Source organism: Bactrocera dorsalis, chromosome 3 (genome assembly GCF_023373825.1).
Source record: "Bactrocera dorsalis isolate Fly_Bdor chromosome 3, ASM2337382v1, whole genome shotgun sequence".
Classification (NCBI taxonomy): domain Eukaryota; kingdom Metazoa; phylum Arthropoda; class Insecta; order Diptera; family Tephritidae; genus Bactrocera; species Bactrocera dorsalis.
Window position 1 is genome coordinate 48,423,996 of NC_064305.1, and position 26,620 is coordinate 48,450,615.

Genomic DNA, 26,620 nt, shown 5'->3' on the forward strand with positions numbered 1-26,620 from the left:
TAGGCGAAGCTGCTACAGCGGCAAGGGAAGCGGTTCATATAATGCATATGTCACTCTTCTTCTTCTTCTTTACTGGCGTAGACACCGCTTACGCGATTATAGCCGAGTCAACAACAGCGCGCCAGTCGTTTCTTTTTTTTTCATTGGGGGTGTTTTTTACGTGGCGGGTCCTAAACCCAGCGCACAACCCTATGCAGGGGGTGTTTCGCCTTCTCACTTTAGCTCGCTTTCAAACGGATGTTCTTATGCTACCCAGAGGATACTTGGTCAAAGACCGGAAGTCGTGAGCTGCTTGAGTCATATGTAAAAGAATCGTTTCTGGCCACTCCCAAGTGAATAGCGATCAGAGAACATTCCTCACTTGCGTGAACTTCTACACATGACTCCATCCTCCACTCTCTGTCACTCAGAGAATGTAAAAAATCATTCTTTGTATATTTTTCTACAAAGCAATTCTCTTTATTTATTCTCAGTCATTTTACATATATGTATTTCTGCCACTGCACGTGCTCAATTCTGCTAAATAGCAGCGAGAATGGTGAATTCCTTACAATGAATCTATCAGCTCTGTTAGCCGCGCAATCGAACCGTCATACAGAATTCAATTTGCACCTTCTCTATGCTTTATATTCTCTGGTCATGATACATGTGAATATAAGTTTTGAATAATAAAATGTACGATTAATGTACATTTATCACTATTGTAATATATTCAATATTTTTATACTCTCGCAACAAAGTTGCTAAAGAGAGTATTATAGTTTTGTTCACATAACGGTTGTTTGTAAGTCCTAAAACTAAAAGAGTCAGATATAGGGTTATATATACCAAAGTGATCAGGGTGACGAGTAGAGGTGAAATCCGGATGTCTGTCTGTCCGTCCATCCGTCTGTCCGTCCGTCCGTCTGTGCAAGCTGTAACTTGAGTAAAAATTGAGATATCATGATGAAACTTGGTACACGTATTTCTTGGCTCCATATGAAGGTCAAGTTCGAAGATGGGCAAAATCGGTCTACTGCCACGCCCACAAAATGGCGGAAACCGAAAACCTATAAAGTGTCATAACTAAGCCATAAATGAAGATATTAAAGTGAAATTTGGCACAAAGGATCGCATTAGGGAGGAGCATATTTGGAAGTAATTTTTTTGGAAAAGTGGGCGTGGCCCCGCCTTCTACTAAGTTTTTTGTACATATCTCGGAAACTACTATAGCTATGTCAACCAAGCTCTATAGAGCCGTTTCCTTCAGGGATTTCCATATACAGTTCAAAAATGGAAGAAATCGGATAGTAACCACGCCCACCTCCCATACAAAGGTTATGTTGAAAATCACTAAAGGTGCGTTAACCGACTAACAAAAAACGTCAGAAACACAAAATTTTACGGAAAAAATGGCAGAAGGAAGCTGCACCCAGGCTTTGTTTTTTATATTAAAAATGGGCATGGCGTCGCCCACTTATGGACCAAAAACCATAACTTAGGAACTACTCGACCGATTTCAATGAAATTCGGTATATAATATTTTCTTAACACCCTGATGACATATACTAAATATGGGCGAAATCGGTTCTCAACCACGCCTTCTTCCAATATAACGCTATTTTGAATTCCATCTGATGCCTTCTCTGTATAATATATACATTAGAAACCAATGAACATAGCGGAATAAAACTATAACTTTTCAAGGTCCCTGATATCGAACACGAAGAACTCAGTGCCCAACCTAACCTAACCTAATTTTTCACCGAAAATATCGGTAAATCTCTCAGAATTTAATTCTAATTAATTTTACAGCAAAATAAAAAAATATGTAAATGACGGATAATGAAATCTCGATTCTCACTTTATCGTGCGAGAGTATAAAATGTTCGGTGACACCCGAACTTAGCCCTTCCTTACTTGTTTATATATTATGATAGTCTGTTATATACATACATATGTACATATGTATATAATGAAGTATACACACAAGCATAAATATATCAAATACAAGAAATAATTGAAAAAGTAGGCTTTTAACGAAACGATACTTCTAGAACAAAACGAACAACAACGCAGCAATTCCAAAAATTGGTTGCGTTAATGGAAAATAATCCGGACTTCGCCAGAGGAATGGGGAATTTTGGATCGACAAAGAAAAGCAGGGCAGAGCAATGGGACCTGTTCGCTGCCGAACTCAATGCTATTGGTCCACCATTGCGAAACGGGCGCGAGTGGAATAAGGTAAATATTTAATTAATTTGTTTGGTTCAAGTTACTTATGTGTAGCATTTAGGTTTGGTTAGAATATACACTGAAACTAAAAAAAAAATAGCGACAAACCGACGCGAAACTGTTGCCACCATTAGAGCAAAGTGTGGATGAGCTTCTTCACCTTCAGGCGGGTGTAAATCCTACAGGCTTAGCATATAGCTCTAATGAAGTAGAAACTGCGGTAACTAATAGTGAAATTCAGCCAGAAGAGCCGACGACCGAGGAAACACAATGAGCCATGAATTTGACGTCGCAATCCTCAAGCAGCCGTCCTAGAATGACAGTAGAGGAACGTGAAGTCATTCGGATGAAAGTGTTGGAAAAGCAAGCCGAAGTTCAAGACATTCTTACCAACAAAATTGACATAAAGAAAAGACGGAAATAAAACTACAAATTTTAAAATTAAAAATACAAAAAAAAATTGGGTAAATAGAGTGCTTGTAAATAGATTGAATTTAGTTTATAGTTTAATTCATAAGAATGTGATGATTTTTTTTTTTTACTTCATATTTTAACCGAACTTGAAATTGAATTAAATTAATTTTGAATAATTGGATTGATGAATTTATTTTTACTTTATTATTGTAAGTGACGGAATTGAATCTGTGATTTTTTTAATTTAATTTAAAAGCATGTAGTTTTTGTAATTTTTATATATTTACTAGCTGACCCCGCAGCCGTTGTCCTGCGTGAAATTATGTGTTTTGAAATGAAAAGAAAGTTAAATTTAACGTTGCATTTTTTTTTTCAATGTAACGCAGCTTGATATACTAAATTTTTTGGTTTTTGTTCCGGTATACAGAAAAGATGGTTTTCCAACTCGTGAGTACGCCACGTATATCTGACCGTGTTAAAAACAGAGCATTTCCAAATTTATGCTACACATTATGCGACTATCCTTGTCTCCTGTTGATTGTCATCTCAAATGCAATTTTCACTGGAAACGGAATACGTTTGAACTGAAATGGCAAATCGTTAGAACTCAAAGGAATTATTAGAATCAAGTATTCTGCCCCTTGTATTCGATAGGTGCGTCACAATCAGTCAGGTTCCAATACACAGTTTCGGCGCATGAAGATTGTGAAACATAATAACGACAGATCCAATTTTGAGACGCAAATTATGCGGTGGCATACCAAGCCTCTCCAAAGAATTTAGAAATACCACTGGATAATTCACGGCGTCGTCTTCATTGTCAAGACGAACCATCGATTTGTATGAGCGCAAGTCTCGCAGAATTTGTCTTTGAATCTTCCAGTTTAAGTCAACAATATCGGCATTTTTGGCAGCTAACATTGCGCGTACACTTAAGGAATCGTAGTTACGATAATTTGGCCAATGTCCGAACCTTTGTGATGAGTTATCTTTCGTGAGTTGATAAACGGCAGATGTAATTGATATCAAACTACCGGAAGTATCACCCGGAATTGATCCATTTCCAATTTTTAGCGAAGACGATGTAAAATGTCTTCGGCAATTTCATTTGTGTTCGTATCGCATAATAGACGCGGATTTGAAGGCTGAGGTGTCGAAATGATTATCGCGAAAAGTGTGCGAACTTCATTTGCAGCTTCTCAAAAAGCTGCACACACAGTACGCAATGACTCAAATGAAATTGAACCGTGTACATTTATCAATAGCAATAGGTAAAAACAATCGTCGTTTTTCGGTTGGATTGTGTAAATTCGTCCTAATGCATTAGTTGATAACACACCTGGATGTCCATCTACTGTTTGGCCTTGCTTTCTGTGTAAACATTTCTTTGACGATGCAATCTATGTATAATATGAAGGTATTTCCGAATGTCCCTGGATTGAACACTCTTTGGCCATTCTCCAAATTAACTGCGAGACGCACAACAGACGGAAAACGTTCATGAATTGCTAAATTAAATATCCTAAAAAGCGCTTTATTGCAGTTCACGTATCGACCGTATCGTATTGCTTCCTTTGGCGACGTATGTATTTACAAACGTATTTTATCGATTACACCAAACTGCAATACTCAACATTGATATGAGGTTAGAATGTGAATTAGATAATAGTGGTGAATATAGTACGATCCATGTGTTGTCAACTTCGATATTCATTCTTCTAAATTGGATGCTGAATGTTCTGCCATTGTCGTCTGGTGAGCAACGCCGATAGAGTGGATATCCATCATTTCTAGTTTGTGTTTCCGAAAGAAAAGCACGTGGATACTTTTTCATGCATTTATTGTGAGACATACAAACCGAAGTGGGATTGTGGTGTCCGCAAGGTCCATGAAGCTTATTGGTTTTCATCATTTCGTATAATACTGGATCTTTCCTTGCATCAGGAATTTCGGCATGATTGTATGATTTCATCAATTTAATCTGGTGTAACCACAATCCACCATCCAAAGAAGAATGTGTGCAGGCGCAAACCTTTTTTTTGCCACTCAACAGAGTACATCTAGCATCTAACAGCACATACATATGTACGTTGCTTCAAGATAAGGTCAATCGAAGCTGTTGCTTAAAAAGTCTTGCTGTGTCATCGTGACGATCGCTTGCTGATTGACCGCGATCCATAATACCGCGCGTATGCCATCGCATCCTGGGAGTACTCGGTCATGTGCCTTGGGCTGCTAATGTATATTGATGCCAAAAAGAAAGTCGACCGATATTAGCACGATCTCTTCGTGGCATCGTTTACAATCTGTAATTGATCACTTTGTGTGCAACGCATATAACATTTTCACTGAATAATTTTCAAAAATTTTTGAAGCAAACGACAAATTTGAACGATTCAAATAATTGAAAAACAAAACAAAAAATATTGAAAAAAAAATTGTATTGAAAAAATTAACTTTTTGGAATTGTCCAATTTTCCGACTTTTCCTCATGAAAAGCATACAGGTTTTTTTATTTCTTAACCTTCCCCGATCCCCACAGAACATTACCTGAAAATTTCATCAAGATTGGTTCAGTCGTTCTCTCAGCATTTCTAATAAACAAACATTCATTCGTTTGTATGGGAAAAAGAAGAGGGCTGGTTTTAGGGGTTTTCCGGCAATTATTCGAACTTTTCTTGCCGTAAAAACCATCCTTGAACCTCAACGAACATTTTAAAAAAAGAATTGGCAAAATTGGTCCAGGCGTTTTTGAGTTATGCGCTTACCAACACATTTTGCGATTCATTTTTATATATAAGAAGATTATCTATGTATGTAATATTGAATTTCAAAGTATTGAATAAAATAAAAGAATACAATATATTATTCACTGAAGTCGGTATAGTTTCATTTACATCAAAGCATCAGCAATTTGTCTTCTGGGGCGCTCTCCTGGTGCACCATTGCCATTTTCATTCATTGGTTCCAATGGTACAACGGCATTAAAGAAAGTTTCAGCCTCCTCCGGATCACCGATTCTAAATTTTTTAGAAATGTTGTGCAATGCGCAGCATATATTAATAACGGATGTTACTTTAGTAGGATCGTAGCGCATTTTTCTATAACTCAGAAGACATCTGAAACGGCATTTCAAAACTCCAATCGTACGTTCAACAACATTTCTCGATTTCGCGTGCTTCTTATTAAAAATTGACTCCCTAGTTCCAGATTTTGCATGACGGAAAGGTGTTAATAAATAAGGGCTTAGTGGGTATCCGGAGTCACCTGCAAATTTATTATTGTTTTCAATATTCATATGTCAAGATTAAACTTGCGCAGTAGTCAAATATTGCGAATACCTAAATAAATAGAGTTCTGATCTCCGTTTTGATGTGCTGCCTCTAAACATGCCTTTAGAGAACTATTGTTCCATACGAACGAATCGTGTGTAGAACCAGCATATCTAGCATCCACAAAACGGATATTCATATCATGATCACAAGCCTGTAATAAAAATATGTACAATAAAACTTTTATACCAATTTTACTGTATTAAATTCATAAAAACTCACAATCATTGCATTTATGCTAAAAAATCCTTTTCTGTTTAGATAGAGGTGTTTGTTTGTGGTAGGAGCATAAATCTCAATATGGGTTCCATCGATGCAGCCTATTACATTTGGTATTCCCGATCTTGAATAAAATTTGCTCCTTGCCTGCTGCTTTTCTTCTTCACTCATATCTACGCTTATATGGGTACGACAAATTTCATTTTCCAAAATGGGTATGATCTCTTTTAAAATAAGGGAAACTGTTGGCTGAGCAAGTCCCAACTGAAATTCATTCCCTATAGCTTCTTGGTAACTGCCATGTGCAAAAAATCTGAGCGCCGCACACAATTTTAACATCGGCGTTATGGAAGACGACATCCGACAATGAAATTTGTCTTTGATTTTATCCAGCACGTACATAAATGCGTCCTTGTTCAAGCGGAAATTCGCAACGAATCTACAAATACGTGTACATTGAACAAAAAATTCTTATTAGGATAAGAATTATATCTAATAAAACGGCGCTGTGTGAATATCGTGATGTGTCGTGTTTCGAAAATAAAACGAAATTTTTGTAAAGCTACGTAGATAGCATTACACTCACGGTCGTGCGGACAGTGTTTCCCAAGAGCAGCTTTTGGTTAAAGAAGGCCAATGGTTCCCGATTTTGTCCTCGCCCTTGTTGCAGGACGGTGCCGATAGATAGAGGTATAAGTAAATATTGTCCAAAGAAGCCTTGTGTCAGGATCTGCTAATATTGTTGCTTTCCATAGTTTTTTTTGCGTTGAACGAACGCTGGTGTCCAGGAGACCAGGTGAGACATTTTTACTGAATCCCCTTGAGTGTACTCCTGCAAGAGTGCCTGTAACTTGGCACCATTTTTAAGAAATTTACGATTGAAATGTATCATGCCGAAGAACTCCCGCGGTTTTCGGATCGTTTTTGGTCGTAGAAAGTTAACGATTGCGTCTTCTTTACCTGAAACAAGCTAAAATGCGGTGTCCCAAAAGTAAAGTAAAGTCTTCTAGAACAGTATATCGGTCCACGTTCGCTAGACTTTGGAACCTGTTTGAGCGAAGAAGGTCAGAAGCTCTTCGAACGATGAGCGATTCCTAGTTGTGGCATTTTGTCAATTTTTCACTTAGCAATTTTAAGTTTCTCGGGGAAAAGCCTTCGGGTCTTACAAGAAGAGCCGGTGTAGTAGATATGTGGTGCTGCATCGTCTGTTTTGCTGGCTGACAGATTCCTTCGGGCTTTGTCAGGTTAGGGAACTCTTTTAGTCTATCTGCCCATCGATGGGCAGTATTTTAATTTCCGAAACGATGTTAGATACTGATAACTTACATGCGGTTTAGTCTAGTTATCGAAATGAGCCAAAAAATCTGCGCCAATAATAGATTTCGTTATATTCGCCACCACGAAGCGCCATGTAAATTTTGGTCTGAGACCAAAGTTTAGTGATAGAGTTATGCAACCGTACGCACTAATCTTAGATCCATTTTCTGATGGAAGATTATGTTTGACTCGTTCGGACGGCTAGGGTGCGTGAGATTTAGAAAAAGTGCAGAAATCAGCGCCACTATCCAGCAGGAATTGGATTTTGGTAACCCGGTCAGTTATGAAAAGGCGGTTTGTTTCGAGTGAGGAGCCGTTAACCGCCACTAACGGTGCGACAGTAGGTTTCCCTGCAATGAGCTAGGCGATCGGCAAAGTTTCGCTTTATTGCCGAAATTTTGATGATACCAACATGTGTTGTTGTTCAGTGCTGGGGAATATGTGCACGAACGAAAGCGCTGACAAGAACGGGAACGAGATATGCTCTGCTAGAAGTTAGCTCATTAATTGAAGCTTCGAGACGGCAAATGCGGCTGATGTTATTATTGATTCTAGGAGCGAACTAACTGAGGTCGTGCGGTTTCGTGTATTTTGTCTGCCAGAGATGGGAGTTTATTGAGATTCATATCTTCTCAGGATGCAAGTATAGATTTCGTTGTCATCGGAATTCTGCTGAGCCACTTAGTTCGAAGAATGTTGTCAGGAAAGGTGTTGTCGAGGCTTCTGAGACGGCGTGGAAATTGCGAGGGTTTTCTATCACCCAAGGTCTCTCGAAAATGTCTGCCACTTGCACGTTCGCGGTATCTGGCATAGCGATTTAGCGAAGAAAGTATCAGTTGGAAAGTTTTATGTGCTGCTTTCAAAGCTGTGTTGATCGGCACTGTGGGAATACTCCAGTTTTTCTCAATCGGTCGTATGCGTGAGCAGCCACGTGCGCGGTTGTGCATAAAAACCAATAGATGAAGTGTACTGTAGCCGAAAAGTGTTAATGTAATTTATAATTTAAACGGGATGCATTGTAGTCGAAATAGTAAGCTAATTTTAAAATTACATTAGCGGTGTTTTATTTGACCATCACAAGCTAATAGCTAAATAATGGACAAATAAAACGCACTTAGCTTATTTCATATATTCGCTTAAAATGAATTGTGATGGCAATGCGGACAAGAACAATCAGCTGATATACAATTAGTTTGAAATTTCAAATTTGTAAAAGGAATATTAATATACTATTCAAATATATGCATTTTATTTATTTGAGGTTTAGAAACACGTGTTCACATTTGTCTAAATTTTAACTCAATACTCACCCAAAAAATCTATAATTATGGTTTGTTTACATTTTCATCTGTCAAAATGTAGTTTCTCGCTATTGCCAGCTAGTTTTTTTTGGAAAAAACATAGCTATTCTTGATGAAAAAAGCGATGAACTGGCAATACCTTTAGTTCAATATACAAGCTATGATAGCTTAAGACAAGCCAACATAATTATGTTGCCTAAGTCTTCAATACAAAATAAGCTAATAGCTTAATTTGCTGGTCAAATAAAACACGCCTATTAATTAATTACGGGAAAATGATTGATCACGTCGGGATCACCAGTTGTGGTGGTTATTGTACGACGCTCGCGCTGCCAGCAGGAAAGAGAATTGATCTTATGATGTGTAGTCCTATATAGTTAAAGCAGCAGGCGTCCTAAAGCCTAATAGCCCAGACAGACGACAGCGCTAATTTGCATTTGCGGGCTTAATTTACATTTACTTGCGCACTCGACCTATGTTAATGCAAATTTGTAATGCACAATAATTACGTGCATTTAGCTGAATTCACCCAATTAAAGTAGGCAACACTGCTCAAAAATGGCTGATTTTTGCTATTTATTGACAGATGTCGCTTGAAGTCTGCCGCCTCCTTTGCGTTTACAGCATCAGAGGTAAGCAGTTTTATATTGCTAATTAAATTACGTGCAAGTATATAAAAAAACAAATTTTAATATTTTTAAATGGCAGAAAATAAACAACGCACAGTTTGCTATCCATTTCTCTTATTAATTTTTATTTTACTTTTTTTTTTAATAAATAAACAAATTTTACAATCAACTGCATAATGCACAAGTCTGCCGTCTTCCACCATAAAATTTCAATGCGCATTAGCGTTGTTTAAGGGGCTATACCAGTGTGACGCATGAAAAATTAGGCGATTTTTGTGATTTTTTTAAGAGAAGTACGCAATGGAATATTTCGAACTTCTCTAAACATAATAAGGTATATTTTCAGCTATATTTTAAGATTTTTTTTTTCAAAATTTTTAAAAATAACGGAGTTATGGGCTGTCTTCGGAGGTTCCAAAAAAAAGTGCCCCAACAGCTGGCACGATTCCGGCCGAATGAGTAGAATTTGAAAAGCTTAATAAACTTAAACTACAATCTTTGAAAAATATCAAAAATTAACAAAATGGCGTCATTTAGAAAAAGATTCGTTTTTTTACAAAAAAATGGTCGTTTTTTTAATGCGAAATTGACAATTTTCAACCAATCAAAAAGATCGTAGTTCATTGTATAGTAAATGTATTCAGAAATACTCAGTTTTAATTTGAAGTCGATCGGTTAAGTTTTCGTTGAGTTATGATGTCAGCAATTTTGAAAAATGTCGTTTCGAGAAAAACGCGTTTAAAGTTTCACTTACATATATGTATGTATATGTTTCCACCTCCGAGCGGTCGCTCTTTAGAACACTGCCATCCAAAAACTATTTAAGATACGACCTTCCCGATTTCACAAGATATTTATGGAAATATAACCTATCGAAAAAGCAAATAAAAAAATTTTTTTTTTTTTGAAAGTGTCACGCTGGTATTAGAGGTTTACGCCGAGTGCTTTCGCTTCGGCGGCGGCGTAAAGCACTAATAGAACCAGCGGCGGCGGCGAGCCGGCTTTCTTTGCAACAAATTTATGAAATAAATACAATAGATATAATACAAACAAAATAAATACTACAACAAATTGGAGAAAAATGTTTTATTAAAAAAAGATGCTTCGAACATAGCAATAAAAAAAGTCGTAGTACAATTGGCGTAAATGCCTATTTAATAAAGTAAAACAAAACAAAACTTCACAGTTCAATTCATAGTTATAAGTATATCGGTGAGATCATGCTATTGTGGTATTAATAGCCAAATATTCAAAGAAGTTTCGTTAAATCTTCTTAACAGGTCTCATAGTTGTCATGAATGAAAATTATTTTATTCACATTGTGAGGACTCAGTTGAGATCTTTTATTTGTTATGGTGAGACCAGCAATAGAGAACACACGCTCACTTGGTGTGCTGGTTGCAGGAATGCATAAAACTTTCACTGCTAATGTAGATAATAAGAGCATTGTCATTGCCTTTTCCTTCCAAAAAGTTCAAACATCTTCACATGATGATATACTTAATAATAAATGACATTCCGCTTCTAAACTCATATTTTTCGAACTTGATGCGACGAATAAAACTAGAACTACACGCTTTCAGCGGCAACTAGCGAAAATACCGCAAGACTTTTTTGACAACCCAATATCTCCGGACCTACTTACATTTTATGCTATGAAAAAGGGTAAAATTAGGTATTAACCAGTAACAAAATCTTAAATTCCATCTTTCAACCTTTACCGAACATATCGGTCCGTAAAGTCTGCTATTGAGATCCGAGGAGAATATTTTTATGGTGACAGCATAAAATCGTGTAAATTCTTCCGCTAACCCCAAATATCAGAATATCAAAAGCCTTTTCTTACTTGTCTTGTGTGTACTATATATTTATTTTACAAATATTTCGAATAAGAAAATTGGACTTGAGTGACAACTTTTTGAATACAATCCACATTTAGAGAGTGAATTTAAAATTTTATCCAACTACGTACCTATGAGTTTAAATCATTAAATAAGTATACATGCATGTATCTTTAATGAGCACTACGTTCTGCCAATTTTAATCTTGTTGAGATTAGACTGAACAAACATTTTTATAAGAAGCGATTTTGTTGTAGCTTGGAGCAACCGCGTGAGCATTCTTAAATCGTTCAGAGCATGATTATTTTTCTTCTGGAGAATTTCAAGAAATATATTTACATATGTATGTACACATAAGTATGTAGCAATGTACCCAATTTAATTTTTCTCTCCGAAGGCATTTGTCAGACCAATCCTGAATACATCTAATATTTTGCGAAATTTCACTATCCTTTTATTATCAACATTTAGGGGTTTCACATAGTCTCCTAAAGTTCAGAGTTGTATTTGCGTAAACTTATTTTAGTATACAATCCAAGAATAATTTGTTTAAAGTAATATAAAAATTTATGATTTTATAATTTTCAATACTTTATGACACGTTGTGAGTACCCCAAATATTTGTAAATATAAAATAATCATGAACATGAATCACGATCAAAACAAACAAGCAAATCTCTATAATACTATGGTTTCACTATCTTTAAAAATCTTAAATTTTTTCACATAAAGATGTTTTTACTTTTTTAATATTTATGGCTATTTATTTATATATGCGAATATTAAAAAATAATACAGAAAGCATCAAAATTATCTTCAACTTATTTATTGATAGGTTAAAAAATTAACATAATTTTATTCTGAATATTTATTCGCTGTAATCGCAACATTGGGTCGATGTGTCCGTAGATGGTGTCACTTTTGTTAGCCCAGATGCTTTGTTAATCCTTCTAATTTCGACTCGGTTCGATAAAGTGATCTCATAAGACGTGAGGGCACAATATATCACGGATGCTGTGCTAAATCTTTATACTTTTATACATACACATATGCATATACATATGAAAATCAACGTTTAATCCTCCATAACCAATCCATATATTTATACATACATATTTATGTATATGCTGCTTTTTAAATAATAATAACAGCAATAATTCATATAATACGAGCATAATGTGTACATTTCGCATGAGTTTGTATATGTACATACATACATACATATGTGTGTATGTGTATGTATATGTACATATGTGAATTTTTTCATTTGAAAAGCAAGTACATATGTATGAACTTACATACATACATATGTGCAAATACTGCGAGCATATAAATATGTATATAGAATGTTTATTAGGAAGCTATAAATATAGTATGTATGTATGTACATATATGCATTATCCCAAAGTTTTTAAATACTACATTCTAATAGATGCATATTTTCAGTCAAATAAAAAGCGTAACATTGTTTTGTATACATATACATATGTATTTAAAAAGACTGCAATATGCGTACACATAAATATATGTTCTTATGTACATGCTTAAATACACATGTAAATATCTAGTAACGACTCTACATTTTATTTTGTAAATATGTGTTATATCTTTAATGCATCGCATGAACATATGTACAAACATATATGCCCTTAAATATGCGTTCTGCTACAAATCGCTTTGTCATTTTTACAAATACTAAGAAACACGCATACACATGTATGGATGAATATTCTGCATGGTCGACAGTCTTGTTTTATACAAGCGAAAGGTATTTGTATTCGAATTCATTCCATTAAACCCTGCACGAAACATGTTCATGTTCGTATATGTATATGTATGTATGTTCAGTACTTCATATGCATTCATGCATATACCATAATAATTAAATAAAATACTGAATAGTTTAAAAATTTTATCGTGGTAAATAGAACACTATTATAAATGAAATTTTTGTAAAATTATTAAATTTCACAAACTACTCAATGATTATTTACCTACAAATGTATGTTATAAAGATTCCCATATTCTATAAAGTTCAATGAACAGCAGTGGTCAATAAATTTCGTACTGGGTATTCTGGTTCAATACCATGACATGACTACCGTATGATTAATACTAACCATTTACGACGTTGAACAGCTGATTCAGTGCAAAAGCATCGAATAACAACACAACAACGTTTCATAAAGTCACAAAATTGCAGTAGAAACTGTTGATTATCTTATTCGTTTATACGACGAATTGTGGTCGCAACTTTTGTTAGTGATTTTATTTAAAATACAAGTTTTCTTATTTAAAAAAGTGGATTTAAATGTTACAAAATCGGTATAATTTTTTAGAAAACCTTGGTGCTACTTTCATGATTTATAATTAATATCAACAGTTCACTAAAAATTACGAAGTTCGTTTTACATATAGACATAAGTGCCTACCTAAATACGAAAATATGCACACATGCAACATACATATGTATGTATATATGTATGTAATTGTATGTATCTGAATATTTCGGAGTGAATTTTATTTAAACAAAGTTATGTCTGCCGTGTTTATCCAGATTAATCTATAAAAAAAATTAAATACTACTAATACAAATGTATGTGTACATAAGTACAAATTTATAAGTAATCAACGGAATAGACATTTTGAACTAATATGTGTATGTGTCATTTTCATCTGCATTATTTTTTTTATAAAGGTGTAACTTAATTCAGGTTTATTCGAACTATAAGAACGAAACAAAAAAGAATAGAACAATCTTTCTTAAATACATACATATGTACATATACATACTACATCTACATGCGTGAGTACATATGTATATATGAATTTAAATATATTTTCTGTCGAAAGAAACATGTATGAAAATAGTTAATTAATATGACGAAACTAATATTTACTACGCTGTGAATGCATATACATATATACATGTAAACGGTTGCATATGTACATATACATATATACAAGTGTGTATGTAAGTAGATACATACAAGCATTTTATAATACAGGTACCATGTGTTCAACAGAGTACTAAAAGATAATTTCGAACAATACTATAATGAGTAATAACCCAGTAGAAAAAGGATTATAACATGAACCATTTGGAAGGTTGAAGTGTCTAAAATTTCGAAAAAAATCATTCTCATATCGATAAAATAAAAATTATGTCACAGCTCTCCTCAAATAGAATGTTTTCTACACGATCCAAATGTACACAAAGATAGGAATTTTCAAATAAGTATATAGGATGGTCTACATATGTATAATAATAATATATTTTACTGTTTTCCTTCTTCTTTAAACATCTATAAATGTAATTATTTATTTATTCCTCGAAGTCCATGCAGTTTTGTACATACATATGTATATATACAGACATGAAAGTATATGAAGCAAATACATATGTTAATTTTACCTTGACTTATTATGACGTTGTTTATCAGTTCAACCGCAAATACACAACATTCATTATTAAGCAAAATATTATGCGTAAATGAATACATCCATACCTAAGTATGTATTTCCATACTTTCATTGTATTATTATAGTAAATATAAATTCATGTCAACATGCCCATACTATACTATATGTGTATATATTTATTTGTTTTCATAAAATATAAATTTACTAACAGTCGATATATGTACATATGTGTACATATGTATGTAGGTAAATACTTAAACAGACCTAGACTTTTATACACATGTGTATGTTTGTAGTATATGCATACATTCACATATACTATATATGTATGCAACTATGTACATATATGTGTAATCTATATCAATACCTACAGTGTGTGAAATAAAAATATATAATGTGAAATCTTCAATCTAAGCACATATACATACGTACATACATATAATATTTACTAATATGTATCCACGCCATAAAAAACACTGCCAATCATAAGAGTGTATTTAACAGTTTAAAATCCACAAAACTATTAATTATTAAACGCATATTAAACAGTTGATTTTAAATTTGAATAAAAAACTATAATTCGTTGAGCATGTGATATTGAAGATTAAAATTTTGACAAAATGGATGGTTTTAACTTTCAAGCTTTTATGAAATCCGACATGATCTCTCCTAGTAAGTCTCAGGAATTCGAGTATAATAATGGGCATTTGAAATCTGATGAACTGATTTTTGGTTCGCAGCGAGTAAATTTGAATTCCAGCACACCTTATTCAGATGCCACCCAGGTAAGTGTGTATATACGGACAATTATATTATATGCGTATGTATATCGGAAGACATTATAATATAAGTAGAAAAACCAAAATTAATATATTTGAAAGTCTTGAGTTCATTGTGAACAGATTGGCATCATAAAACGTTTTTTAAGCATTTTTCAGATGAAATAAATTAAAAACAAGAAAAAACTTTAACTTTGGCTCCGCTGAAGCTAATATACCACTCGTCACAGGTGCATTTCTTTTAGTGAGCATGTGTTTAAGTAAATCTAACGACGTAAGGGGTCAGTGGTTTTCATCCAAAGGAAAACATTTTACTGGTTCTTTTTAGCCAGGTTGTTTGCAAGAAATATATATAGTTATTTAAAATTTTAAGAAGATTTATTATTAACATAAACTTAATGGAAAAAACTGAAAAAGTTTCCAATGCAAGCATTTAACTCCGATTGTTCAGTTTGAATGGAAGTTGTAAGCTATAGTAATCCGATCTGAACAATTTTTTCGGAGATTATATTATTACCTTAAGTCAATTACGAAAGTTTTCCATACAAGCCCTTGATTCCGATCATTCAGTTTGTATGGCAGCCATATACTATAGTTAACCGATCTGAACAGTTTCTTCGGAGATTAATTTGCTACCTTAGAAAATACCAAATTTCGTGAATATATTTTGTCAAATGCAAAAGTTTTCCATACCATCACTAGATTCCGATCGTTCAGTTTGTACAGCAGATATATGCTACAGCAAGCCGATCTGAACAATTTCTTCGTATATTACATTATTATCCTAGAAAATAACCTGCGCCAACTTTAGTGAAGATACATTGTCAAATGTGAAAGTGTTCCATACAAGAACTTGATTCCGATCGTTCAGTTTGTATGTCAGCTATATGTTATACTGATCCGATATCGGCAGTTCCGACAAATGAGCAGCTTCTTGAAGAGAAAATGACGTTTGCAAAACTTTAAAACGATATCTTAAAACTAGTTCGTATATATACTGACAGACGTACAGACAGACAGATGGACAAACGGACATGGCTAAATCAACTCGGCTCAACATATGGATTATTTAAATATATACTTTACAGGGTCTCTGACGCTTCCTTCTGGGTGTTACAAGCTTCGTGGAAAACTTAATATACCCTGTTCATGGTATAATTATTCCTGAATGTCAGTAACCATTTCATGATGATAAATAATCTTTCTTTGCTATTTACCTACAAATTCTTATTTATGACGTATAATGGACCGGAGTGGTATACATATTTTTTGTGGATTTTTTTTGTTGTGTGGTATGTATGTTTCAAATGTACCATAACCAAAAAGAAACTTGAAGTAAGAAAAAACTAAAGCCTTTGTTTTTTTCCGATGATTAAATCATCTAATTTAATTAACAATTCCGAAACATGTCCTGGGTGCACTAGGTGAGAAACATAATCAAGAATACAAACTAGCATTCTTACTCATCATTAAATTCAACTGTTTGCTACAGTACATACTTTCTATATAGAAATAAAAGCTTACAAGCTTTCTATCGAGGCCACTGAACTTCAAAAAAGCACGCCATACAAATGTGTGTATGTAGACATTGCAGATGTATAAACTTTCAGCACTCCTAAAGTTCACATCGTGAATTCATTGAACTGAATAACAAACTCGAAGGAGGATGCTATTTCCTTTAGAAGTATCAAAGAACGCCTCATTAAGCTTAGTATGGCTTTTATGGGTTCATTTTTGCATTTAACCACCAAAGTTAAGTTAATCTAACTAAAAGGGTACATAAGCTTTAAGGAATGGGAAAGTAAATTTACAGTTTAAGTAAAAAAATTGTAATGCTCATTTATTTTTGTGTTTGGTTCATTTATATACACAGGTATATGTAAAACACCCAGAAACAAAAATTCAACAGCTCATAGTACAAACTTGATACACATGTATGTATATAATCGCATCAAAACTTAAAATTAAAAAAAAAAATATTTCAAAATATAATTAAATTGTGTGTATAAAGTGCTAGTTTCAAAGGCCATGGTTTTCATATACTCGTATGCATATAAATGATGAGAATGACAAGATGAGCTGAATTTGTTGTTACCGCAGATGAATCCATATTAAGCCACAATTTGAGCAATTTTGTTATAAAAATTTAGAGGAAGAGGTCATCTGTGAATAAACTTGTGTGGTTACTAATATTATATTTATGATGAGATATGAAATCGTGTAATAACCACCTCTGTAAGATATATTAATAAAGAGGTATTTTCGTGTTAAGACTGCTCCATGATATAAAAATTAATCAAATATAAACCCCATAAAACTTATATAAAGCGTTTCGAACTTCCGTTTATTTATCGGCAGCGTGAATAGTCTTAGAAAATATATGTACATTTCTTGGCTGGATTGATTAGATTGATTAGTTTAATAACGCGGAAACACATCTTGAGCATACTTTAATTAAATTGCAATATTATGTTATATGCAATCCGCCAAGATCTTTCCCTATCCTTAAAATATTTACCTAGTATATTGCTTTTTGGTTAAGTCTATAACACATACATATGTATAATAAATCACTAAAAATTAGCGAAATACGTACATATGTATAGTACCCATGAATGCATACTGCTATGATGAATATAGTATTTTATTTTTATTAAATTGATCTTGATCATAAAAACTATAGTAATGAAACTAAGCGAGTCTTTTATAACTTTATACGATTTTAAGTAGAATTGTAATCAAAGTTGGGTTATAAAGTTTTGCCTTTCAGGCTTGCAAATTGCGATTATACAATCGACCTGAAACACAGAAATTTAAATCATCTGCTTGTTTTGTTCTTCACCGATGTGATAGAACAGATTAGTGTAACTAAAAACTTTTAAATAATAGAAAGAAATTCACGAAAATATTTTAATTTTTACTTTATATAGTTTTAAATAAATATTTTTATGAATTGATGTAAATATTAAACAATGTAATGTGATTACGATGATTACGCAATAGCCTTTTATTTTATATTTTATTTTAAAATTAAAAAAACGAATCATTTTTTTTAACTTGTAATCTAATAGATGGAAAAGTGAAAAAAAATCTTCTCGAACAATTTAGTAGCTCTGTCGTTATTATAACTTTTTCACTTCAAATAAATAAAATATTATTGTTTTTCTTTGTTTCATTAATGTTTTCATATTTTTTTCAATTTATGATGTCACATCCAAACCAAAAAACCGTTATCAAAAATTAAACTAATCTCTATTTCTACCATTCTTAATAAAATATTATTTTTCGTCCGAAGAGTATGGTTTCAGCAATTTTTTGGTTTTAGATATCTCACTCAGTCACACTCTCTACTAAAGTATATTTAGGTAGGTAGGTAGGAGTGCAGCCCTATCAGGCTCAATTAGCACTGATGTGCCATTTTGGTACACTATTCGTAGAACCTCCTGTATCTGCTGTTACGTTCCACCTTCTCTCTCAAACCATTTTGAGGTTTCGATGAAACTACTTATGTCCGATATGCTTTTGGTGGAAATCCATTCAGGGTTTGGTGCTTGGTGGATTCCGAGTGTTTTGTGTCGGATCTGTGCCAGAGCTGGGCATTCGCAGAGAAAGTGGAAGATTGTTTCCTTGTTCCCTGCTACTCCGCAGCCACGGCAGATGTCGTTGTAGGGCATACCCATTTTGGACGCATACATACGTACATTTAGGATATACATACATATATTATATCTGTATACTAGCTTTACCCGTATCTACAAGAATACTACTTGTTTTGATAGATTTACATATTTTTTTTAAATTTAAAATGAAGTTTATAAACGATCTAATCTCCCAAAATAAACTTTTTGTCCGTTTTTAATAATAATTATATGTACAATTTCTCTATAACTTGTGTTTGCGGCACAGCAAACATTTTTGATATTCATATTTTCTTGAAATTTTTTGTTTTAGCTCCATTTAACATATTCAAGGCTTATATTATATTTTAAGAGTTTAACTTAGTATTAATAATAAACAAAAACTAAACACTTTCCAAATAATTCACTTAAACAAAAAATACTCCCATTTTTCGCGTCAAAAAAGTAAACAGAGTTCTGTAAAGTTAAAATCTATAAGCTAAAGTAATATTAATTTTAGTATTTTGTTTGCCTTCTTTTGGACTTCAGGACCTTACTTAATCTTCTAGGCTTGGATTCTGCAACATTTTTTGCAATCTATGGAGAGATTTTTCTCCATTCTCGAATCAATTTTTTTTTCCTCTGCCTGATTTTTGGGTCAAGGTCTGGGAACTGCGGAGGGTTATCCATAGTTTTTGGTGTTTGGTGTTGTTTGGTAAACACAAGTCTAAAATTGCTAGTGAGTGGCTGTTATACTCACTAGCAATTTTAGACTTGTGTTTAGGCTCCACCGTGCTTTACAGTTTTGGTAACACACTTATCATCAAAGACCTTATTTTTGGATCGTTAAATTTTAGGAAGTATTTCGATTAAAATATTTCGAATTTGCAGCCTTGTCCGTATACGAAATGTTTTCCCAGAAGTTTGCAACCTGACTTGTATACTTTTTTGCAAATTCCAAGTTCTTCAGTTGATTCCTCTTACATATATTGGGTTTGTATGGTCCATGCAAACCGCTTTTGTGCAATGTTCTCCTGATTGTACTGGTACTTACGGGTTTATCCGATGTCTCCTTTTGATATTTGTACAGCGTTGGAAACTGGATTTTGTTTTTACTTAACGTGCTATTGATCGCGCCACAGTATCAGTAAGTATACTATGTTTATCAAACTTCTTTTTTATTGTGCAATGGTGTCTTCCTAATGATTCTCCGATTTCGCGCAAAGATTTACCTTTTTGTATGTAAATCTAATATAATTTTAAATATTTCAGTGGTTGTTCGCTTACCCTTTTGCAAAATTTGGTATTTAAGCCACTTTACCTCAGAAAAAAACCATAATGGTATGCAAAAATATGTTTTACTACACTCATTCGCTTGAATAGTAACGGTATCCAACGGATTTTTGCTATTCACTATTAAAAGCAAACAGCGGTTGTTGTGTTTCGACGCGAAAAAAACATGAGTATTTTTAGTTTAGGTGAATTATGTATTTTTTACTGTTTTTAGTTTTTGTTTATTATTAGTATTAAGTTAAACTCTTAGACTGCGTTCTAATAAACACTTTAACATTGATAGAATTGCACTTTACGTATTTTTGACGCTCAGAGATGTACAAATTTAACTATTTATGTTCTGACTGTATCAGTAGGAAAAGCGGAGATAAAAACTTTAAGGGACGTTCAGTACATTATTGAATTTCTAGATTAGGAGGGTGGATTGATTAAAGGAATAAATCAATCTGGAAAATTTATGTTTCTTTAATGAGACATGGGAACACTATAACAATTTTCTGAAAACCCCTGATCCTAATCCGCGGCAGTAACCAATAGTCATATGTGTTGCAAGCGGTACTGGGTTTACATGTGACTAAACAACGTTTGTACCAAATAATAAGAAAAGATGTATGTCTTAAATATGAAAATCGAGTTCCTAAGTCATGTTTAAAGCAACGCCATAAAAATGCAAATTGCATTTCATGGAAAATATAAATTTTGGAATGAAGAATTCGAAATTAATTTGGACGGAAAGGCAAGCCCCAAATATGCTTTGAAGAAAAAGACTTTATCTTTCCTAAATTGTATTGTCGGAGTGGCCTACCTTAAGTCTAGATTTGAATCTGATCGACGATCTGTGGAGAATTCTTTCAGGAAAATGTATGCATCTTTCAAGCAATATCACAACCTTAAGCTATTAAAATATGCAATTTTGGCCGAATGGGACAAAATTGATATGTCCATGCTAAAACAACCGTTGGAGTCAATGCCTCAACGTAACCAATTGGTGGAAATACATAAGGGTTTCACAACCCCTTATTAAAAATTAATTAACCAATTAAATTCAATACTATTTATTTATAAATAAAAAGATATGTACTTATTGAAATAATTTTTTGCACATATAAGTATTTTATATTGTTTTATCTGATGATCAGTTAAGTGGGATCAGCAGATAAATTTTTACACATACCCCTGTCAAGTAATTGCAAATTGATGCAAAACTGCAACTTTAATTATTTTTAAAAGGAACAATGAAAGAATGTGTATTTTCTAGCGTGAGAGCGTAAAAATCAACCTTATATTCATTTGTGATATTATATATTAGAGATGTACATATACATATATATTACTTAACTTACAACTTTTTTTCATTTTCAGACGAAGAAACATTATCCTGGTCATATAAAAAGGCCAATGAATGCATTTATGGTATGGAGTCAAATGGAAAGACGAAAAATATGTGAAAAGACTCCTGATCTACATAACGCCGAAATATCTAAAGAGCTTGGTAGGCGTTGGCAATTATTGGACAAAGAAGAAAAGCAGCCTTATATAATTGAAGCCGAAAATTTGCGCAAACTGCATATGATAGAATATCCTGATTATAAATATAGACCTCAAAAAAAACAGTCACGATTTTTTACTTCAAGACATAGTAATGAAAAATCATATCGAGGTGCAAAATGTCATGAAATTGTAAAGAAAGCATTAATACCTCAGTCGTCTTTTTCCGAGCAAAAGAGTAAACAAGGTATAATTAGTGGTAGTACAGATGGAATTCAACGGTGTAATCGAAGCTCGAAAAAAAACACTTCCAAGGCCATCTCTACTAACCAAAAAAAAATAATTAAAATGAAAGAAACGTCTCCTACATTTAAATCTGCAGATATATGCAAAGGAGAAAATCCCATTAATTACTTACCGCATAATTCAAATGATAGAAACTCTTACAGTGATACAAATATCTGTGATATTAACTCAGGGATTGTTGATAATATACCTAGTTTAGATCCTATTGAGCCGTCCGACTTTAATCATTTGAAAAGTGACCCAGAATTTCCACTTGAAGATGTTTTAAAAATAATAAACTCTGAAAACTTTTTGGAACAACAATTTGAGCTTCATAATCCCAGAATCGAGTTTTCGCATGAAAGCGCACTTAATTCTGAACAAATAAATGTAAATGACGTGTGTCCGATCTCATGTTTCCGCGAAGAGGATAACATAGTAAATGATGCTAATTTACATCTTGCCAGTCATCACTCTCACCAAATGCAATATCCATATGAAACAGTGAAGCTTCCCGTTTTTAATTCCTTACTATCTTCGCGAGATGACAACAAGCATCTGAGTATTATCAACTCTTCAACTGACGATTCAACCTGTGGCATTATAAACCAATCCTTATATTGTAGTGACGAATGCGAATCTGATAATCATGACGCAACGATGCAACAACAAACCGTAACAATGAATATTGAGATACATAACAGCAATCGGTTATGTAGAACAGACCGAAACAATGGACTTATTGTTGGAGATGACGTATGTGCAATATCAATTCCATGTACCAGTGTCGATAGCGATTGCAGTATTTTAACATCGCCGCATTCGCCACAAATAAGATTAAATAACGCTAGTACAAGTGTAATAGTGGATACAAGTTTTGACAATATTTCTCCACTCTCAATTACTAACTGTAATCATAACATTCATTCTGAAAATCTAAATTCATCGAACTATACGTTTTATGATACCAATGGAGCTCTTCTTGCTTTTACCTATGATGACCTCCCACCGGAATCTTCAGGCAGCCATTTGGAGTTTAGCAATAGATATGAGTTTTCTAGTCTTTAAAATAGGACAAATTCATTATTAATATAATGGTACAGACATATGTATGTATGTATATACTTACATAAATTGAATTAAACATTGTATAATAACCTTTAAATGCATAAAAAAGTAATATGAAACTCTTAACAACAATTTAATGCATATATCAAATTTAGGTTTAAGCATGTCACATGAAATTATACAAATTGTATTAATTTTTTTTTTTTTATTTTAAATCGATTTCCATAATGCTTCTTCAATACACGAAAATTCTTATGTGTTGTCAGTTCAGGAACCTCCAATAATTATTAAAAATGAAATTTTAAAATAATCACATAAATATATAAAAATATTTGCAAGTACATATACATATGTATTAAAAATTTCGATATATTATAATATTTTACTACTACATAATTGGTATTTGTGAGATGAAACTATTTCAGGGGCATATGTGCTTTTCAAGCATTTTAAGATTGAATTGTAATATTACTTTTAGTGGTTTGTAAAAATTAAACAAAAAACAATTATATCTACCTTACAATAAAAATATTTTTTATTACATATATAATATATAATATATATATATATATATATACATATATATATATATACAAGCAGAGAAATTGCATTTTGAATATGAAATAATCAACTTGGATTTTTAGGTATTTATGATATGTATGTATAGTGTAACTCAAAGTATTAATGGGTCTTCTAGTAGTGAACTCATAGCAGTTATCGTCAAATATTTTCAAAAAATAAGTAAAAAATATTGTCTGAGTATCAAAAGATTCCATTAAGCTGCTTTAACATGTTAATATATTGGAATGGGTTCACAAGACAATGGATTAACAAAGGCTCTATACATTCTACAGTATGTCTTGTATTAACCCTTATATTACATTGCCAAATTGATATCTAGCTATTTGCCATAAATTAGAAAAATCAGCCGACCCCTTACACCTTATAATACGGGGCATCCGGGAGCTCTAGTATTCGCCATTGTATTTTGTATTCGTAGCTTTTGTAGTTAAAATCCACCAATAAAATATATCGCCAAAAAAAATATAAAAAAAAACATTGTGACCCTATTGTAATTGTAGTTTTTCGTTTGTGTAATTCTCACAGCTGATCACAATTAAAAAGATGTCTGAACTAATAGACGTTGTAAGTTTTCATTCCTAATGATTTGTAAATATTTTAAGTCTTTTTTTACAGAGAAGGTTAGGAAAGGAATAAATAAGACCCCGTAAAAAGCCCAAAAAAGTTACTGCATTACAAGTACATTCAACATGCACGTTATAAGGTCGGTATCCAGCTCCCAAGTAATCGCTCAAGAAAATAAATACATTAGTGGAATTCTCTTGCTCTTGCAAGATAGCAGATTGCAAAAATCCTATACCGAAATAAACAAGGGCACGAGAAAAAAGTTCTGATGTATGGCCCTTGGCGCGTTGGTCATGGCGAATATCGCATTCGGTGGAACGATAGGTTGTACGAGATGTACGACGACATTGACATGGTACAGCAAATTAAAAGATATCGGTTACGCTGGCTGCCCCAATAAAAAAGAAGAAGAAGATATAATGTCAAGATACCAATATTAATAGCTACTCAGACGGAAATGCTTATTGGTTTTGATGTCATGGAAACCAATTTTATCAGCTTTGATATCAGATGAATACCGACTTCTTTTGATTTGTGGTTAAAATGATGATTTCATTTTAACCTTTCACTAGAACTGCACTGAAGCTAATATACTCTTCACAAGAGCATTTCTTTTAGTAACTATGTGTTCAGTTTGTTTGGCAGCTATATGCTATAGTAATCCGATCTGAACAATTTATTCGGAGATTATATTGTTACCTTAAGAAGTAATCCATCACAAATTTCGTGAAGATACCACGTCAAATTCAAAAGTTTTCATACAAGCCCTTGATTCCGATCGTTTCGTTTGCGTGGCAGCTATATACTATAGTGAGCCGATCTGAATAATTTCTTCGGAGATCACATTGCTCGCTTTAGAAAATAACCTGTGCCAACTTCTGTGAAGATACATTGTCAAATATGAAAGTTTTCCAAACAAGAACTTAAACGGACAGACGTAGAAATAGGGGCGGATACGTTCCATGTCATCTGAAAACCGTATAAGACTAAATAAAGAACTACATTTATTTCGAAAAACCGTGTAAAAAATGTTGAAAACTATAAAATTTCAGATAAGCATACAAATTATATGTTCATATGGCATTTAAGTGTAGAAAAAACAAACATAATTACAAGGCAGTGCTTTAAAAACCGTAGTAGATAAAAATTGTTTTCCAAAAAAAAAATTTTACAAAAAAACATATTTTTCTCAACTGTGTAACTTCAAATCCGTGTAAAAAAAGAGTTAGGTGTATATACTTTATTGGGTATCCGACGCTTCCTTCTGGGTGTTACAAACTTCGTGACAAACTTAACATATGTAAATGTAATTTTATTATGATAGCCCATTACCTGCATGTTTGTCATTACTAACGATAACAACCTTATACGCATTATTTGTAGACCTCGTCTACCATTTCGGTATACACTATGGTGCAAACCTCAGTATATGCAGTAATACGAGTAAACCTTTCCCTGCAAGACGGAGGTAACAGATTGCACAAACACATTGAAACATTTTCAGCTGTTCACTAACACTGTTACATTTTCTGGAATTTTCAATGGAATGGGAGAATACGTAAGTAAGATAGAGAAAAACTATCGACATTATAAACATATTGTAATGTTAACTTGTTAGAATAGGAGAGGCGAATACCCAATATTTCAAGAAGAATAAACGAAAAGCGCAGTTTATTTTGGATTTTAAAGAGGTAAGTTCGCTATTTGATAATATGATATTTTATAATTAATTTCTAATTTATATATATATATATTATTAATTTCTTTTATATAGAAAAAACGAAAGAGGTTAACAAGTAGAAAAAGGTAAACATTGTGAATTTAATGTTGTGTGTATAATTAAAAATTTTAATATTACAGAAATCATTTGGACCATTGGTAAAATTCAAATCTATTGCGTGCAGCAACCAAATAATGGAGTATGTTTTAAATTATTAAAGTTAAATAGTGTATATTTAATTCAAATATTTGTTATAGATTGTGCATTTTATTTTGATTTTATTATTAAATAAAGAGAAATAATAAAAAACTGAGTTTTATTTAAAAGAATTTAATTTGCTAGATGTAACAAATGGGTAACAGATAATCTTGTTACTGCTTGTTCTTCCTAACATGCTTATATGTTAAAGGTAACAAACTGATAACCAAAATAATAACACTAACAGATATTCGGGTAACAAATACTTTTTGTTATCCATAACACATGGGTAAGCTAAGCGCTAACAAAATATTTTGTTACCCGTAACATACTGTG

At 33.0% G+C, this 26,620-nt stretch overlaps 1 protein-coding gene across 24 annotated transcripts; it reads left to right on the forward strand.

Annotated features, from left to right (window-relative positions):
- The first annotated feature begins 13,409 nt into the window (after nucleotides 1–13,409).
- Nucleotides 13,410–26,356, forward strand: LOC105224726 (putative transcription factor SOX-14). Of its 24 annotated transcripts, none has more exons than XM_049451283.1 (8): nucleotides 13,420–13,592; nucleotides 13,966–14,073; nucleotides 15,364–15,475; nucleotides 21,742–24,366; nucleotides 25,750–25,928; nucleotides 25,990–26,057; nucleotides 26,141–26,172; nucleotides 26,227–26,356. In XM_049451283.1, the coding sequence occupies exons 1-4, from the start codon at nucleotides 13,579–13,581 to the stop codon at nucleotides 23,218–23,220; spliced, it is 1,713 nt and encodes a 570-aa protein (XP_049307240.1). In that variant the 5' UTR covers nucleotides 13,420–13,578; the 3' UTR covers nucleotides 23,221–24,366; nucleotides 25,750–25,928; nucleotides 25,990–26,057; nucleotides 26,141–26,172; nucleotides 26,227–26,356. The 24 variants fall into 24 exon arrangements, with proteins under 24 accessions (XP_049307238.1, XP_049307243.1, XP_049307253.1 ...); XM_049451284.1 differs by having other exon boundaries at nucleotides 25,750–25,924; nucleotides 25,985–26,057; XM_049451282.1 differs by having other exon boundaries at nucleotides 25,750–25,924.
- The last annotated feature ends 264 nt before the right edge of the window (nucleotides 26,357–26,620 follow it).